This window comes from Macrotis lagotis, chromosome X (genome assembly GCF_037893015.1).
Source record: "Macrotis lagotis isolate mMagLag1 chromosome X, bilby.v1.9.chrom.fasta, whole genome shotgun sequence".
NCBI lineage: Eukaryota > Metazoa > Chordata > Mammalia > Peramelemorphia > Peramelidae > Macrotis > Macrotis lagotis.
Window position 1 is genome coordinate 516,895,485 of NC_133666.1, and position 17,878 is coordinate 516,913,362.

The following is a 17,878-nucleotide window of genomic DNA, read 5'->3' on the forward strand; positions in this document are numbered from 1 at the left end:
CAGCACCTGCCTCACAGGGTGGTTGTGAGGATCTAATAAGATAATATTTAAAAAGAGCTTAAGCACAGAAACACCTCTGCATTTTAATCTAATTTGTTTCCTTTGTAATCAGATATATTTTATTTGATGCATTTTAGAAACCTTCTGAAAAGGGATCCCCAAATTTCATGTAGCCAAAGGAAGTCTCAAAGCAAAAAAAAAATAAGAACTGGGGCTCTGGATGAAACACCATTGTTATGGGAGTCAGTAAGGCTTAGAGACTGTAAGGGAGATGCACTTCTGAGAGGAACACTAAAGAACCCCAAGTCATGGAAGGTCCAGCATGAAGTAATTAACACTTGCTGCAACTTGTCAAAATGTAACTGGGAAATCATTCAATCAGGGACAATGCCTTTTTTTTGTAAACTGGGGGGATGTCATGTGACCATCAGCTAAGCACTGGACCTCTGTGGACAATTTCAGGCTCTCCTGGTGGTTCTTGTTCATGAGAGTTCAGAGAAAAGTCTCAAGAGGCTAGAGTAGAGGGGATACGGAGGTGTCTCCTTGGAGTCCAAGGCATTTTCTGAAAAATCATGTGCTGTATGAGATAAACAATTTAAGTCAAACTTAAAATTTTATTGATTCAACAAATAATTACTTAGTACCTAATATGCTCAAAACTCTAAAGACAGTCTCTCCACACAGAGTTAAAATGAAGGCAAAAGATGTAAGACATTCCCTGGAGACAGCAAGGGGTGGTGGGAAGCATTCATCTGGATTCAAGATAAGATTTCATGAAATAACAATTGCAAAGTGTGTAGCATAACGCAGCAGGTAACGTCATTTTTATGGGAGCTACCTGTAGATGTCTTCAGTTTCTTCTCCTCTAAGAAAACAGGATTGCTGTTTGATTTTCCTTTTAGAAAAGGACCAAAGACAAGAGGAAGGTGATGTCCCAATAGGCAAGTGAATTGGATTTAAATGAGGGAGGGCTGTGCAAAGTCACCAGTCTTACTTTCTCCTCCAGAGGCCAAGGCCTTTTAGAAGATAAGGTCTTTTCTAGGTCTCAGTTTGACTTGAGGCAAGGCCCATTTGGTGATTAAGGCTAGGTAAGAAATGAGGCAAATAATGATCTCTATTACCTGATTTAAAAAAAAAATCAATCTGAGAGGGAAAGATCCTCAGTGCTTCTGGCCAAAACAGAAATAATTGCAATTTACAGTCACTCTGAGCCATCAGAGACCAAACAATGACTAAATGAAGATTGAACTGGGACCTACTGTTGACCAATTAGTGAGAGAGCTAGAGTGATTTCGGTTCAAAGTACGATCCTTAAAAAGAAATCTAGCCCATAAACACCAAGATATCTTGTATGGTTCCAGCAATCAAAATTTATATTCCCCAAAGGAATGCAGGTACAGAGCACTTGCAGGTAAAGATGTGAGGGGAGGAGGAGGGAGGGAGGGAGGATGAAAAGGAAGAGGGGAGGAAGGAAGGAAGGAGGAACAAGGCTGCATTGGCCAACCTGAACTAGCCAGTTGGGTCCCCAGTGGGCGGCTACTACTACTCAAGGATGGTTATTTGAAGGACAAATAATCAAGAAAACAAAAACAGATTAGTCAAGTCCCTAAAGACACTTTCAGTTACAAGATGCTAGGAATCTAATCTAAGGTAGAATGCATAAAAGTATTCAAGTTCATAGGAACAAGAAAGGAATTAATTCCGGAAGGAAGGAACTAAGGAAGCTTAGTGGTGAGAAGAAAATAAGGAGACATAACCATGAAAATAAAGGCAAGAAGCCTAATGTGGAGAAATAAAGATAAAGATACTATAAAGACTTCCTCTAGTTCAGTCCTTCTCATTAAAGAAGACCAGGAAACTGTAGGGGAACAGATAGTGGAAGTGACTTGTCTAAGGTCAACATAAAGTAGAATGAAGCAAAGCAGCAAAAGACTTAAGACTCTCATTTCCTCTTTCTCCAGTCTTGGGAACACTTCTCTCTTTTAAGAATATGGGGAAAATGCTTCAGAGGTTATTGCTGAGGCAAATAAGAAATAAAATGTTGGAAGAACCAAAAGGAATCTGAAATTGAGAGCTGAAAATTACATCAGAGTTATGTTTTAGGAAGCTTAATCTATGTTTCTCAAGGAAGTCCCAATCTGATGTTCCATGGTGGTACAGAAATGATTCTGGGTTATAAAAAATCTATAAGCCAACCAAGCACAGACTCTCAGTGGCTTTTCAGAAACTAGAAAGGAGGGACCTAAAGTAAAGGTACAAATTGAGGGGAAATTAAACATTGAGAGAAATCTGCTGAATCTATATGCTTCTAAAGAAGCACAGAAACTTCTAAAGACTCCAGAAAAGAAAAATTATAATCTGCACTAATTATATATGATATTATGGAAATACATGGTATTAGGAAAACCTCAAATATTGAAGCTAATGAATCAATAATATATGTAATGTTTCAGGTAAAGAGAGCCAACTGGAATAATAGCAATGGATTGGGAGCAGAGGATAAGGAGTCAAATTCAGAGCTAAATTCATAGATAAATCACAGGAAAAGCTATTTCAATACACATCAGAAGGAAAGTGATCACAAATAAGACTTCCCATCATCCTCAATTCTTGAACCCACTACTTTGCCACACAAGGGTTCATTCTGCATTCTGTCTCCAATCCTATATCACCACCCCCTTCCACTTGAGCTCCTTTTTTATTAATTATCTTGAGAATTAGAATATAATCTCCTTGAAGGCAGGGACTGCCATGCTACTTGCTTGTAGTTAAATCTCAAGAGCCAAGTTCCCAGTCTGGCAATTGTGAGAGTTTAATAAATGCTCTATCTTTGAATACTGGTAGAGATTTAGTAGATCCATAACCACAATGCAGGTAATTGCCTTTAATAGTACAGACTGTAAACTCCCTATGCCAGCAATTCTCATCTATATATCCCATGAATTCTCCATGAAGGCCTTCCACAACGCCCCACATTGCATGACAGTAGTACAAAACTATAGCAGCTCTCCTATCTCTTTTCTCTATGTTGAACCAAAAAACTGCCATTTTGACTCTTCAAAGATTATTGGGGGGCAGCTAGGTGGCACAGTGGATAAAGCACCAAGCCTGGAGTCAGGAGTACCTGGGTTCAAATCTGGTCTCAGACACTTAATAATTACCTAGCTGTGTGGCCTTGGGCAAGCCACTTAACTCCATTTGCCTTGCAAAAACCTTAAAAAAAAAAAAGATTATGGGGGGGGCCTCTGTGATTAGTCATCACATATACTGCATAGGAACAAGAGAGAAAGATGCATTTTCATGATAAGAATAAGTCACTATATGATTTACTAAATGCAATCAAGCCTGATCTCAGCCATCTATTCAGATCAAGACTCAGCTCATTACCATCTATAAAACTTCCTGGGATGTAATGTGCTGATGGGTACCCTCAATGGACTGCCCATTCAACTACACTAAGAGACAATGGGGTATCCCGGAGAGAGCAAGGAAATCTCCAGAGAGGGTAGTCCTGGACTTGTCTCTAACACTTACCAGGTATATGACCATGGGCAAGTCACTTAATCTGTTTAACTCAATTTCTATGTCAGTATTATTACTAAGTCATAATCTTTGCATTTTGGCAAAAGGGTCAAATTCTATGAAACAAAAAATCCTCATAATAAAAAAAATTCAAAACATCAGACAACATCCTACTTATTTCAAGTAAAATTGGACAGAACCTACAACCAATACCCTCCCTACCTCCATTACTGCAAAAAATAAATTTACAAGTAATAGCTGGTTCTGTGGAATTTACAGGAATCAGATTTGATTATAAACAACACAAGTAACAAAATAGTCTTCTTGTAACGGGGCAGATTAGAAAAATTGTTGGTGTGTTTTCTAAAAAACTTGCCTTTGGAACAAATTTCAAAAAGACTGCAGTAAAATCTTTGGTAAAGCAACACATTTAAACTATCTTTCTTTATTTTATACTTCTCTAAGTGCTGCTCAAAGAAACTCACTATCTGTCAGGTACAAAGTTCAGTAATTACTCCAGTAGATAATACTAGCTTCAATGCAAGCTGCATATGATTAGAAAAACATAGAGCATATAATAACAACAGATTTTTCCATATATTGGTAGCTTTGACTGGACTATTTTTTCTTAACTTATTCCTTGTTATAAATGATAAGCTCTTTGGGAGGAGGATCATTTATTTTAAAAAGCCACCTTTAAAAAATGGATTGTGGCACTCACACTCCAATGGTTCATTGTTCTTGAATGTGTCTGGCAACACGGTAGGGCATACTTTTAAGTAAGTGTTTTTTGACTGAATGTGGGAACTCTCAAAGAATTCTAAATGTAATATTAAAATAATTCCGAACCAAAAAAGAGAAGACAAATAGAAAGTGAAACAACACTGAGTTAAGGCATAAAGCACACTTCTCAACTTAGATCTCTCACAATTCTTCCTAAAAAAGACCACAGCCCCAGTCAGTGTCAAAGAAGTAACATTCTGCCCTCTTACCCAGAAGAAAAGTAGAACATTGGGCAGTAGACCTGTTCCCACCAATTGCGACCCAATCACAAACTCATGTTCACCTGCCTAAATGGAAACCAAAAGGGTTCTCTGTGATTTCTGTGGCTACAAAGGGTTTTTTCCTCCACACATATTAAGAAAAATAAACATAATCACTTGTCAGCGAGTCACAATTTCTTACTTCCTCTGAGCAGAGAGGAAAGTTATATTTATCTCTAAAATCAATTAAAGAAAAAATGGGGGGGGCAGCGGCACGAGGCACTATCCTAAAAACAAAATACTCCTCTCTCTCTCTGTGTTGTGAACTTGGCAAAATCCCAAACTGCTGACTGGGCTTCAGATTTATCCCATATAAATGTCACTTTTGTCACTCAGAAAAATTCCCAAGACATTAATGAAATTTTCAGGTATAAACTTCTGCTTAACGGCACCACCAAAAAACTGAAGCCAATGCCCATAAAAGCCTCCATGTGGGCCTGGCCTAGCCTGCCACAACAGCTCAGAAGGAAAGAATACATTAGGACAGACTAGGAAACTGCCCATCATTTTGGTGTCCTTAGGCATTGTGGCTCAGTCTACCCCCTCAGAATCGGCTTTCTTAATGTGTAACATAAAATTAATTTTCAGTGCAAACCAAATATGTTGAAATACAGTAATCAAAAGAAGTTTTTTGATTTTTAATAGAAATATTATTTTAATAGTAATACTATTAATAGTAATACTATTTGGGGAGGGAGAAGGGGAGGAGAAAATTTTACAAAAATGAAAACTGAAAACTACCTCTACATGAAATTGGAAAAAAATTAAATGCTATATTAAGAAATAAAATAAAATAAAATAGGAAGCTTATAGAACCCAGGTTAAGAACTCATGTGTCAGTGAAGAGGGCAGGGTTCTGCATGGCAGGATTTCTTTACCTTTTAGTCTGTATGCATTCATTCAATAAGTACTTATTGAACCATGTGCAAGGCACCATGCTGTGCCAACAGGAGAACAAATATGCAAAACAGAATGTGTCTCATTAATAGCTGGAAAAGGTCTGACCATTCTGAAAACCAATTTGTAATACTGCTTTCCCAAAAAGTGAATAAAACGTGTATATTCTTTGTTATAAAAACTCCACTGCTTGCTAAATATCCCCCAAAGAGGTCAACAGAAATAAAGATTGTATATGTATCAAAAGAGTCACAGGAGCACTTTCTGAGGCAGGAAAGATCAGGAAACAAGACAATTACCTATCAATTTGGAGAATTGCTAAAATTGCGGTAAATGAATTTAACAGAATATTACTGAACTATAAGACATTAAGAATTTAGAGACACGGGAAGATTTATAGGAAATGATGTACAATGGAGTAAGAAAAACCATAAAAACAATTCACAAATAAAGTAAAAAAGGGGAAAATGAAACTAAACCCAGACCTAGTCCTAGGTGAAGCAGAGCCCTAGAGAATGCAACATTTCACTGCAAAAGCTGAAGATTGTGAAATAGACTGTCAGAAATGGTCATTCAGCTAATAGCTTCCCCAGGAGATAAAGCTTCCATCTATTTTGTATATCTTGTATATATGCCCCCTCCCCATTAAAATCTGAGCTCCTCCAGAACAAGGACTGTTGTTGCCTTTCTTTGTATCATCACTCAGAAAAGTGTTTTAGGGCATAGTGGGTTCTTAATAAAGCTTTTTCTTTGAATTGGTACAAATAGTCTAGCAGAAATGTGTTGGTAACTGGCTCCCCAAACTGTCTCTTCTCTCTTTTTGAATCTGTTAAAAATGGATGTCTAACTAAGAGGGGTGTGGGAGGCAGGGGGTAATATTTGGAAATGAATGGGTTGAACCTAAAAAACATTCATTTGAGAAGGGAGGGAAGGAAAGTATCTTAAAATTAACATGCATGCCAATGGAATTGTCCTAGGAACATAAGCACTTTGAAAATACACCATAAAAAAGTAAACATTCACTGATACATTGAAGTTTAAGCCCAAATTTTGGACTACATCAAACTATCAAAAGACACAAGCAATACAATCAATTCCAATTATCACTACCCCACAATAGTCAGGGTAACTCTAAACCCCAGGTGCCAAGCCAGCAGGGTCAAAAACCTGCTTTTAGGAAGCACGACTAGGTGGAATCTCTGAAGATCTGGTGTCTAATGATTCCAGATTAGCCTGATGGGAAGGAGAGAAGAGGAGAAAAGAGACAGGCAGCTGGATGGATGATGGACAGACAAACAGACAGACAAATACACTTAGTTACCAGAACTACCAAGCTAATTAGGATTACAAAAATATTAGTCTGATCAAGGGAAACCTTCAAAGGCAGAACAGTAAGAGATCCCTTCAGGAGACTGGACCCTCCAGCAATAAGCACTTCCAGAACTAAATGTGGATTCCAACTTGGAAATAGTCAGATCCCCAAGGCAGACTTGCCATAGCAATGAACTCTATTAGAGGAGGAGATGGGATATGACTGGGTATGAATCCAAGCTGAGACTTCTAGCTAGCCAAATGCAGCAAGAACCTCAGCTTCCCAAGACTTTCTGCCCATTTGGGATGACTTTCTCATTTCCTTCCCCACCCAATCCCCCCCCCCCCATTATCATTCATTCTCTCTCAAAGAGATCATCATTCCTCAGAGAAGAAAAATACTTCCAAATATATAAAATGGTCTTGGATTTAAATCCCATTTCCTGTGTCCTCAAATGATCTTCCTCTCCTCATCTATAAAATAAAAGGTAAAACTGAATAGCTTCTGAGGTCTCCTTCCAAATTTAGAACAAGGATCCTAGGATACAAGATCTGCTACACAGGATTGAGGTCCATTGAGAGAATAAGACCTGTTACAGCCTGAGGTCACCTCATTATCCTCAATTTCATATCCTCACCAAGAATTCTCCAAATTGCAAAGGAACGTTCTGACTAATAAAGTAATACATTGGTTTTCTAGCACCAACAATGATCTAGGATGAGCCAGATTTTCCCAGGAAGAGATAAGCTAACTAACTTCCCTACTGTCCCCAACAAATCTGCAGAATTATTTGGACAGGATGGGCTCTCAATTGCCTTCCCAGTGAAAACAAAAAAAAAACACTATAATTTTATGACAAATGAATCTACACACTGGGAGAACAAATAAATCTAAGAGTCATGATGGGGGGGAAAATCCAGTAATTTTGAAGAGTTAGTACATGATCAAACTCTCCTCCATTATGATACATCAACCTGCCCTGCACCTTCAAACCAAAATCTAGGTCTGAATAGAACTCAACCACAGGACACCCAGTTTTCTAAACCCTATGGTGTTCCTGGATATAAAGATGATAAAATTCCCCTTAATATTCAAAAGAAGAATAAAAGTTATCCAGGAAGAATTTTATCCTTATCGCAACTATCTCTGATATCAACAAAATGACTCTTATATTGGAATATGAGAGAAAATGAAACATTATTTCCAGTTAAAGAATTCCAACCATTTTTTTTTAATCACACCTGAAGGCACAGTTTGTAAGAGTGTTGGATGAATAGCCAGGTAGTCTTCCAGTTCACTGATGATGGGCAATAAAATAAACTAAAAAAGAGGGTAGATACTTATGGACTCCAGATTATTATTTTTTTTTTTTTTAGGTTTTTGCAAGGCAGTGGGGTTAAGTGGCTTACCCAAGGCCACAAAGCTAGGTAATTATTAAGTGTCGGAGGCCAGATTTAAACTCTGGTGCTCCTGACTCCAGGGCTGGTGTTCTATCCATGGCAACACCTAGCTGTCCCTTGAAATTGGTGGACAAGGTTTATACAAGTTATAATGAAAATTAGAACCTGACTGCATACCAAAAATGGATAAAGAAGAGTAGTCAAAAAATGGGAGAGGGGGGAAAAAAAGAGGAAACCAAATAGAGACTTTAGGGTAGGTGGCACTTCTAAGAACTTCAGTTTAAAAGTCCTATCAACAGAGCAAGCTGCTTCATTATTCATTCAGGCTAGTTACCCTTCCACCTCAAAAGAATGTCAAAGACAGGCACTTTATGATAGTAAATGTGAGTTAATAGAATAGGAAAGAGAAGGTAGGCCAGGTGAAAGAGACCATTCGATAGCAATAAGGAGATCAGAGGCAATAAGAATCCACTTCAGAAGAGATATGACCATTTAGGAAGCCTCAAAACCAAACTGAACCACCTGGGTTCCTTCAAATGCTGTCATGTAAAGAGGCATAAAGGAGGGCCTGAAACAATATACCTGAATGATAAAATAGAACTCTGACCAGAATCGTGGCCAGGCTAAAAGTCAGAGCCCCTCTGAGGCTTCTCATAATACCTGATGCAGCTGCATGACTGATGAGAGAATAAGCATCCAGCTATTACCCATCCAGACCTAAGTCAGGGAGAAAAGATTAAAAACAATGAATGAATCACTTGTGCCTATGAATAAAGAAAGGAGATGCAAAACATCGAGTTCTGTCTGCCTCCCAATTCAACTATTGGTAATTACACCAAAACCACCTACGAACACTCCTTACATTAAGAAATTATTCTTCCCACATTCCCATGTCTCTTTCTCCAAGTACGGTTCTGCATATTTTGCTGCCTACTCTTAGATTTAACTTAGCATTTCTTCAAGAGGTTCCAAAATTCTGTTTACCCTAAAAAGCAATGGTGCAAACGCCCTCTCTGGGGCATCAGAAAAATCGTACATGGCTTCATTCTACAATCTAGTCCAGATTTCTTCGTCAGGCCAGAGGAGCTGTTGGATCTCAGATGCTATTTATAGAAAGTAAACGAATTTCAAATACAGCTAATAACTCCCTCCTCACTTAGACTATAATTATGTGTACCCATTATTACTGTGTAATTATTTGTGTACCATGTTATTATTTAAGTGTCCCTAATTTTGGACCTAGCAGGCCAAGGGCTCTGAGGGCAAAAGAGAAAACAGCCTCGTTAGCGCTGAGCCCTGAAAAAAGGAGGCCTCATTTTCAGCTTATGGTAATCTCCGCCGCATTTTCCCTTTCCTAGGACTCTGAAGTGACTGTCAATTAAACGTTAGAAACAGAAAACGGGTTCACAATGAGACTGCAGAACTCATAGACTCCCCATTCTCTCATCTGCTCCTCCTCAAGAGCCCCAGATGTAACCCTGGCCTTGTCACCTGCAAAGATGATAAAAAAAAAAAAACCACGAGATTTCAATTGATTAAAACATCTGACTCTCCCACTCACTGTAGAATCCTGAGAGGGAAGAGAGAAAATCCAGGGCATGGATGACCCACTCTGTCTTCCTCAGCTGGAGCCAGGCAGAGGATTGTGCCAACAAAACTTACTGTTACTTCAACTAAGACTGCGAGAGCCAGCACCACCACAGATAGACCATAAGGCTGAGGTTTCAGTTACTTTTTTAAACCGGACAGCAAATTAATTTTCAAGAAACATACGTGTCTGATACTAGGCTGGCAGTGATAGTAACTGAGGAAGGACTTGAAGGAAATAAGAGGAATATTCTGCCAACAACCCAGTTTTTTAAATGCCAAATATTCAAATTTTAGGAATGGCTTCTGAAATTAATGTAAAGGAAAACAAGTTTGAAAGATTTCAAGAACTCTGTTCAATGTAATAAAGGGAAATAAAAGCAACATGTGACATAACCCAAAATTCTTTTCAAGAAGGGGAAGAAGGGGGAAGAAGAAAGAAGAGGTAAAAGGAAAAAAGAAGGAAGGAGGAGGAGGAAGGAGGAAGAAGAGGAAGACAAGGCCAGTCATCACTATTAAATGTAATATTTTTAAATGTAAGATTTTTAAATAAATAGTAAGATATTAAAATTTTTGAACTGTACTTCATTATTTCTCTCAATGTATTGTCTTATAACTGCAACAACTGCAACACATACTGAAATAAGAATGAAGAAGACCTGGATTCTGTTTTTGAGTCTGACACTAACTTGTTCTGTGATTTTGGCACAGCGCTACCTCACTAAAATCCAATTCACTTGAAATCACAACAAATAACAATAATCACTGGGTCTGTTTCCTCATCTATAAAAGGTAGGGTCAGAACTACATAGTTCTATAGAAGAGTGCTGGATTTAGTCCAAGAAAACCAAGATTTAGAACCTAGCTCTAAAATATTAATTATAAATTATATATACACTAAAATTATATGCAGAAAAATTTTGCATTAAAATAAGCTTCATTTGTTCTATTTTGATCCAAAATCTAATCTCCTCCTCTTAATCCCAGTGGTATTCCATAGTCCTCAAGTCAACATTTTATATTTTCTATCAATGGATTTTAAACTTGAAATATTCATCAAGAAATTATTGATAAATTCTAGACTACATAACCAAGGATTCTTTCTATTCTCAAAATATTACTCTGTATTTCAGACTTGGGGCTACCATTAATTAAAATATTTCTGTGATATCCCCATACAAACTTTAGATGGGGGAAAGGAAGCAGAGAAATGACAGAAATGAGAAAGAAAAACAATAGTAATAATATCAAGGTAACCACCACACACAGCATGTATCAATCCATGGTGTTTTCCAGACCTCAACTTGTTTCAATAATCCAAGGAAAATATCCCATTTAGTATAATAAAGGGCTTCCTGAAATAAAAGAAATATCTTCCTTCTGATTCTATTTTCCCACAAAGGGGAAATACAAATAAAAATTGAACAAAGATGCATTGTATAAGGGCAGAGATCCCTATGAATATTCACAATCTACCTGCTTACCAACCAAATCCTAAAAGGAACGAGGAAAAGAAGCTTCTAAAACAGTTAGCAAAAAGAATGTCTAATGGCATAGGCTACTAATGCCCATGAAGACAGCCTCTGCCACAACCCAGTCTGGTGCTCTGGATCCTGGAATGCATCATCCAGAGTTTCCAGGGATGTAGACACAGCCAAGTCACTCTACTTCAGTCTGCTTCTCTTCCCACTCTCTTGAAAGTAAAACAAGTTCTTTCTGGATAGTGAGGGAAAGCAGAGCAATGGGTTTTGTTTAGGAGGCCCCATTACCCTTAAAACTAGCTATCCAAATCCTATAAATGCATATCCTTATTTAATAAGAACTACTGGTAGAATATAAGCTTTCTGTCCAAAAAAGGGCTAAATTTCCTTTAGCCTGAAGAAAAACTAATTAAGATTAAATAGAAACAGACACATGAGTCATCTCACAACTAGAAGAAAGAAGATTTCATGTCTCAGATGGCCAAAATTCACAATTACATCCTTTTGGGGGAGAGGGAAAGAGAAGAGGTGTTCAGAGAAGGAACCAGATTGATTATTCTCATCAGAACTAACTTTTTTTTAAGTCAGTGTAAGGTGCATTTTAAAATTTCCAGCAAAAGGGAAGATGGAGATGTCTTTGCCAGCTTTTCTTAGAATTCTTTCCTTAATATTGTGAGGTCCATGGCAACACTTTTAAGAAAAAAAAAGAGCTCTCTTAAGCCACTGCTGTCAGCATTTGAATGGATGAAGTTAGCATTTTTGTTGTTTTTTTTTTTACCTAAACTCAAGTGTTTATTCTGTGATAAACATCTGCTGTTGTGAATTGTTGTTGAACACTTCATAGGAAGATCAATTTTAAAGGAAAATTTCTTTTCCACCCTTAAGTTCAAAAGGAGATTTATAGGAGTCTGTGTAACATTCATGTGATTAGAAACCATCCTAACGTTCATCTTCCACTGCAGCTAAGCCTTTTGAACAAAACAAAACTCATGGAGCATATGCTCCTGGTCTCTAGACTCAGGCTCTACCAGACCTGCATCTACTGTCTACTCAGACAAAAATCAGACAGAGTGGGAGGGAATAGATGGTCATTGTTACAACTGGCATCCAACTACCCAGTTGAGCCATTCTGCACTAATAAGCATCACTATGATTAGGCCAGAGCACCCAATCTCTGAGACCAAGGGGCTAACAACGTAAATGAATTGACAGGGATACAGAAAAAAGTCATGAAGGCTCTTTCTCTACCTCAGTGACCAGACCCCAACAATTCTTTTCCTAGATACTAAACCAACACACTGTATAGTAATACTATATATATTATTATTCCCTCCTTCACTTCTATCTGTACAGAATTTATTCCCAAAATGAGAATTTAATTCTAAACACACATCTCAGTCAAGAGAGACATAGTCTAGTGGCTCTAACTCATTGAAGTAATAGCACTACATAAATAGATTTACAAAAATTCATTATCTAATATAACTCTTAACAAGTCTTTGAGTGGTCATCACCATCAACCTTCATCATTACTCACCTTAATGTTTCCTGGTACAAAATGAATCCTCTTTGATTATTTATTCCCATTTTACAGATAAGAATACTGAAGTTGAATTGTATAGCTTTAACAGCACCATGGGGGTGATGACCAACCTTAATAAACTTGCTCATTTCATTAGTGCAAGAATCAGGGGCAATTTTCAGGTATCTGCAATGGAGAATACTATCTGTATCCAAAGAAAGAATTGTGGAGTTTAAAAAAAAAAACTATTACCTTTAATTTTTTTTTAAAAAAGCCTATCTTATTAAATAATTTTACTATCTCTTATATTTTATTTTTTTCCTTAAGAATATAATTTCTCTTTCAACACATACAATTTTGATCAATGCATAGCATGGAAACAATGCAAAGACTATCAAGACTACATTCTGTGGGAGGTGGAAGGAGAGAAGCAAGATTGTGGGGGAAATTGTAAAATTCAACAAACAAAGAACTAAAAAAAAAAATACTGCAGTTAAGAAGGGAATTCAGTGGAAAGTCCAGGGTCAAAAAGCTCCTAAGTATCATATCCCATCAAGGCAAAACAGAAGGGTCAATATTTTACAGCTCTATCTCTACATCAAGAGAAGAACACATGCCATAGCTTGTATACAGCCACAAAAAAGCAAACACAGACCACCTTTCCCCAGAGGTTTCCAAACAATCCTCTAACAGCTAACTAAGAGGGAATTAGACCCCATATCTTGCTCCTTGGCCAGATCATGATCAAAACTATTAGATTGCCTTTTCAAGCATGGGATAACAAAGAGGGGAAAACTCCGCCTAGCCAGAGTTCAGGCAGCAGGAGGTCTGGGGCCTCTTTTCTACTCTCTACAAGGACAAACCAACCCACTGGCTCATGGTGCTCCCCTTATCCACAAATGAGTCGCCCCCCCCGAAGCCACTGTCCCCCGAGGCTGTGAGACAACAGTCCCCAACCTTTAACTCAGCTCTCCCCTGCTCCAAGTGTCTTAACCTCCTACACTACAATCTGTGTCACCAAAGAAAAAATGAGGAGGCCATAAACTCAAATAGGAACATGGATCAAGGGCACCCAGTCTTTCCAGGTTCCACAGGATCCTGTGGAATTTAGGCAACACAACAACAGATATGTTTATAAAGTCCCTTGACCTGCTTGGTGAAGAAGAAAGAACTATGAGCTAAATAAATGAATAGACTTTAAAGTTTTCAAAGGTGATGAGTAATAGCAAAGTGTAGCCCACACCAACAGGTGATATCCATCCAAAAAAGGGAGCTTGTGCTGTCCTCTATGCCCTTGGAAAGGTAGAGAAGAAAATGTTCCTCAACAAGAGCAAAGGGTTTTCTGTCACAGTAGATTGGATCTTCAGAGACAAATCCCAAGACTTCTATCAGGCACATACCATTATCAAATGAAGAGGATGTGGCCTTCAGCTGAGAACTCAAAAATGACTGGGGCTTAGTGGGAAAGAGACGCAGAACAGAGAGAACCCTCTGCCCTAGAACAACCACAGTACTGGAAAAAAAGGTCCTTATGTGCCTTCACTGCCCACTTACACCAGAGGAAAAGAGTAGCATGCCCGAAAGGAAGAATTAAAGATTTTCTCCTAGGAAGCTGCAAAGTCCACAACAACTTCTTTAAATTGAGACTAGAGAGATCTTTCCTGAGTCAGAGAAGAGTCAACTTACCATTCACTGTTTTCAGGCTCCCATTAATGCCATCACCATGCTGTCTCTTCTGTGCATTCTTGAACTCCTTCAGAGACAAATAAAGGACTTTTCGCACCACCCTTTCTTCTGACCATGGAATCCCATCACTGTCATCCTGAAGATAATAAAGAAAGGGGGAGGGGGAGATAAGAAAAAAAAAGGGGGGGTTACTTAAAAGAATTAGGCAAGTCTTCAGATTCAAATCCAAGAAAATTTCTCAGAGGAAAAACTGTGTCCAATAACCATGTCCGGGATGTCAGAAAGTATTATAACACAGGGAGGGATGGCGGCTGTGAGATTTCAGCCATCTAGGCAACAAAATTAACCACATAGCTTCATCCATTCTACCAAACAGGGTTTTTCTTGGACCATTTAAAAATAAACAAACATTAACCAGAGCAAGCTTCCCTTAAATCCTGATAATCAGAAATACCAAGCATTTTGTGAGCAGGACTTAAAAATTCAAGGAGTATTATGACAATACAGCAAATTCCAAAGCATCTTCAATTTTTTTTTAACAAGGGAAGGTTAAAAGATATTTTCCCCCTAGAAAAATTAAGTAGCTACTACATGCCAGACACTATACTAGGTTCTCAAAAAGCAAAATTAAGAAAAATAAGGAGGGGGGAGGGGGAATCAACCATCATTCCCTTAAACAGTTTCCATTCTCCACAGGTACCAGTATAGTTACAAGATGACAACATGTACAGAATTAAGCATATGCAAATAGAAACTGTTATGAAGGGAAGAACTGCAGATCTAGAAGATAACCTGAATTGTAGAAGTCTAGAGAGAGGGAATAATTAGGCATATTTTTTCCTCAAAAAGGACAAGAAGTTGACATTGTCGAACTTGTGTTCAAGATCATCAATTTGGTAGCTGAGTGAAAAAAGACATTAAATTTAAGACTGAAAGGCTGGGGGACCCATTAAGAAAATGTGGTTCTAGGAGCGGCTAGGTGGCTTAATGGATAAAGCACCGGCCCTGGAGTCAGGAGTACCTGAGTTCAAATCTGACCTCAGACACTTAATGATTACTTAGCTGTGTGGCCTTGGACAAGCCACTTAACCCTATTGCCTTGCAAAAACTTAAGAGAGAGAGAGAGAGAGAAAGGAAGAAAGAAAGAAAGAAAATGTGGTTCTAGTCCACAGTCAAGTAGGTGGAAAATGAGTTCAAATCTAGTCTCAGAAACAGAACTCTGGACAAGTCCTTTCACTTTTACCTCAGTTTTTTCATATATAAAATGTGGATAACAAATGAACCTAGTTCCCCAGGTTTGTTAACAAAAATAAAATGAGATTTTTTTCAGTCCTTTGCAAATTTTAAAGTGTCATATAAATAATATTCATTGTTATTACTGTTATTAGTATTAGAATCAAGAAAGTTAGGAAAAGAAACAACTGGAATTCCAGAAAGAAATTAAAGTTTGAGGAAAAAAAACAAAGAGGGAAACATGATGGGGAGAACAACTTGCTAGTTTAGAATTGGAGGGAAATTCAAAACCCATCTAATTCAAATTGCTCCTCTGAAAATTTAAGCAGTAGGAAGTTAATAAGTAAGTTTCCCATGAAACTAGTAATAGAAAAACACATTTTGGAATCCCACTTAACTTTCTGGTCCTTAGTTACTCAACTAAAAAATAAAGAGAACAAGATTAGATACCCAGGCAGATTTTATACCTGAATCTATGATTCTGTATGACAGGTAAGGATTAAGAATTAGAAAAACTAGACTATTATAGCAAAGGAATAGAATTAAATTCTTTGTGTGTGTAGGTGCGCGTGCGCTGAGATGTCTACAGAATGTATAGATTAACAAACTTCAAAAAGAGCATCTGTCAACTTTCTAATTTAAACCCAAGAAGAAATCTGAGGAAGTTAATTTACAAACTATTTAGAGAGAGGAATAGTTTAGATAACTAGATAATCACTTCCATTCAACACAAGGAAAACAAACTCCCAAGTTACTCAATTGAAGAATCATACTTCTATAAAAAGTAAATACAAATTACATTTTATTTAAGAATTCTACCAAAATTTCAAGCACTCAAAAAACATTAAGTTCCTCTTGATGGAAGACTTTTGAGCAATGCACTATTATTTTCTTTCCTTCTATTTCAAATTCAAAGTTTAAGATCTGTTTTGCCTACCAATACAATACTATTCCAAAGGAGAAGTGCCATGTAGATCAATAGTAATGGGGGAGAACAAGAGTGAAATGAGCAGAATCAGGAAAACAATTTATTGAATAACATTAACAATAATAATCATGATGATACTGAAAATATAAACAATTTTTAAAATGAAGATTTATGATAAAACATCTACCCTTCACAAACAGAAAACAGACAAGCATTATTTGGAAGGCATTCCTAATTGAGTAATTTATTTTACTTAGCTATATATTTGTAATGGGTTTTCATTTGTGCATCTCAAAGGAGACCACAGAGATGAAAAGAGCATTTCAGAACTCAAAATATCATAAATCTGAATTTAAAAAAATAAAAGTTGTAGATCTAAAATCAAATTACAGAAACAATAATTAATTTCCCAAAGAAGGGTGATGAGAAAATATTAAAACTTTTGGTTTGTAGCGAAAACCGTTTCAAGGGAAAAAATTAAAACTCTATGAACACTTATCAACAAAAAAAATCAATAAATTGGAATGTTCAACTAAAGACTAGAAATGCATTTTATAAAATTCCAACAATTCTCAAAATTGAAATTATGAAAAATCAAATGAAATTTTAAAATCTGTAAATAAAAAATATAACTAAATTCATAGAAAAACTAAGATGTTCAATCATTTTTCAATAGTGCCTGACTCTTTTGTGTCTCCATTTGGAATTCTCTTAGCAAAGAAACTGGAGTGATCTGTCATTTCCTACTCCAACTCACTGATAAAGAACCTGAAGGAAACAGGGATAAAAGACTTGCCCAGGATCACACAGTAACTATCTGAAGTCAGATTCAAACTCAGGAAGAGTATTCCTGACTCCAGGCACAGAAGTCTATCCACTGTGAAATCATTATCTACTAAATCACTAGTATTAAAAATTAAAAATTTCACAACAAATGAATTGTTACTAGCTACTTTGCCCAATTAAATGCCAAAAACTAACAACTTAAAAGAAATGTTTGAATCTTTACAAAAACATAAAATGTCTCAATAAACAGAAAAAGAAAGAATTTTAACTAACCCAATTTCAGAAAAACAAAGCAATAGATGAACTCCCAAAGAAAAATACTAGGGGGCGGCTAGGTGGCGCAGTGGATAAAGCACCAGCCCTGGAGTCAGGAGTACCTGGGTTCAAATCCAGTCTCAGACACTTAATAATTACCTAGCTGTATGGCCTTGGGCAAGTCACTTAACTCCGCCTTGCAAAAACAACAACAACAACAACAACA

At 37.2% G+C, this 17,878-nt stretch overlaps 1 protein-coding gene across 2 annotated transcripts in view; it reads right to left on the reverse strand.

Annotated features, from left to right (window-relative positions):
- JARID2 (jumonji and AT-rich interaction domain containing 2) overlaps positions 1–17,878 on the reverse strand; it is a 329,755-nt gene that overhangs the window by 177,996 nt on the left and 133,881 nt on the right. For both annotated transcript variants that reach the window (XM_074207417.1, XM_074207419.1), the window contains exon 2: positions 14,451–14,586. In XM_074207417.1, the coding sequence (XP_074063518.1) occupies positions 14,451–14,586 (136 nt within the window). The remainder of the gene's footprint in view (positions 1–14,450; positions 14,587–17,878) is intronic.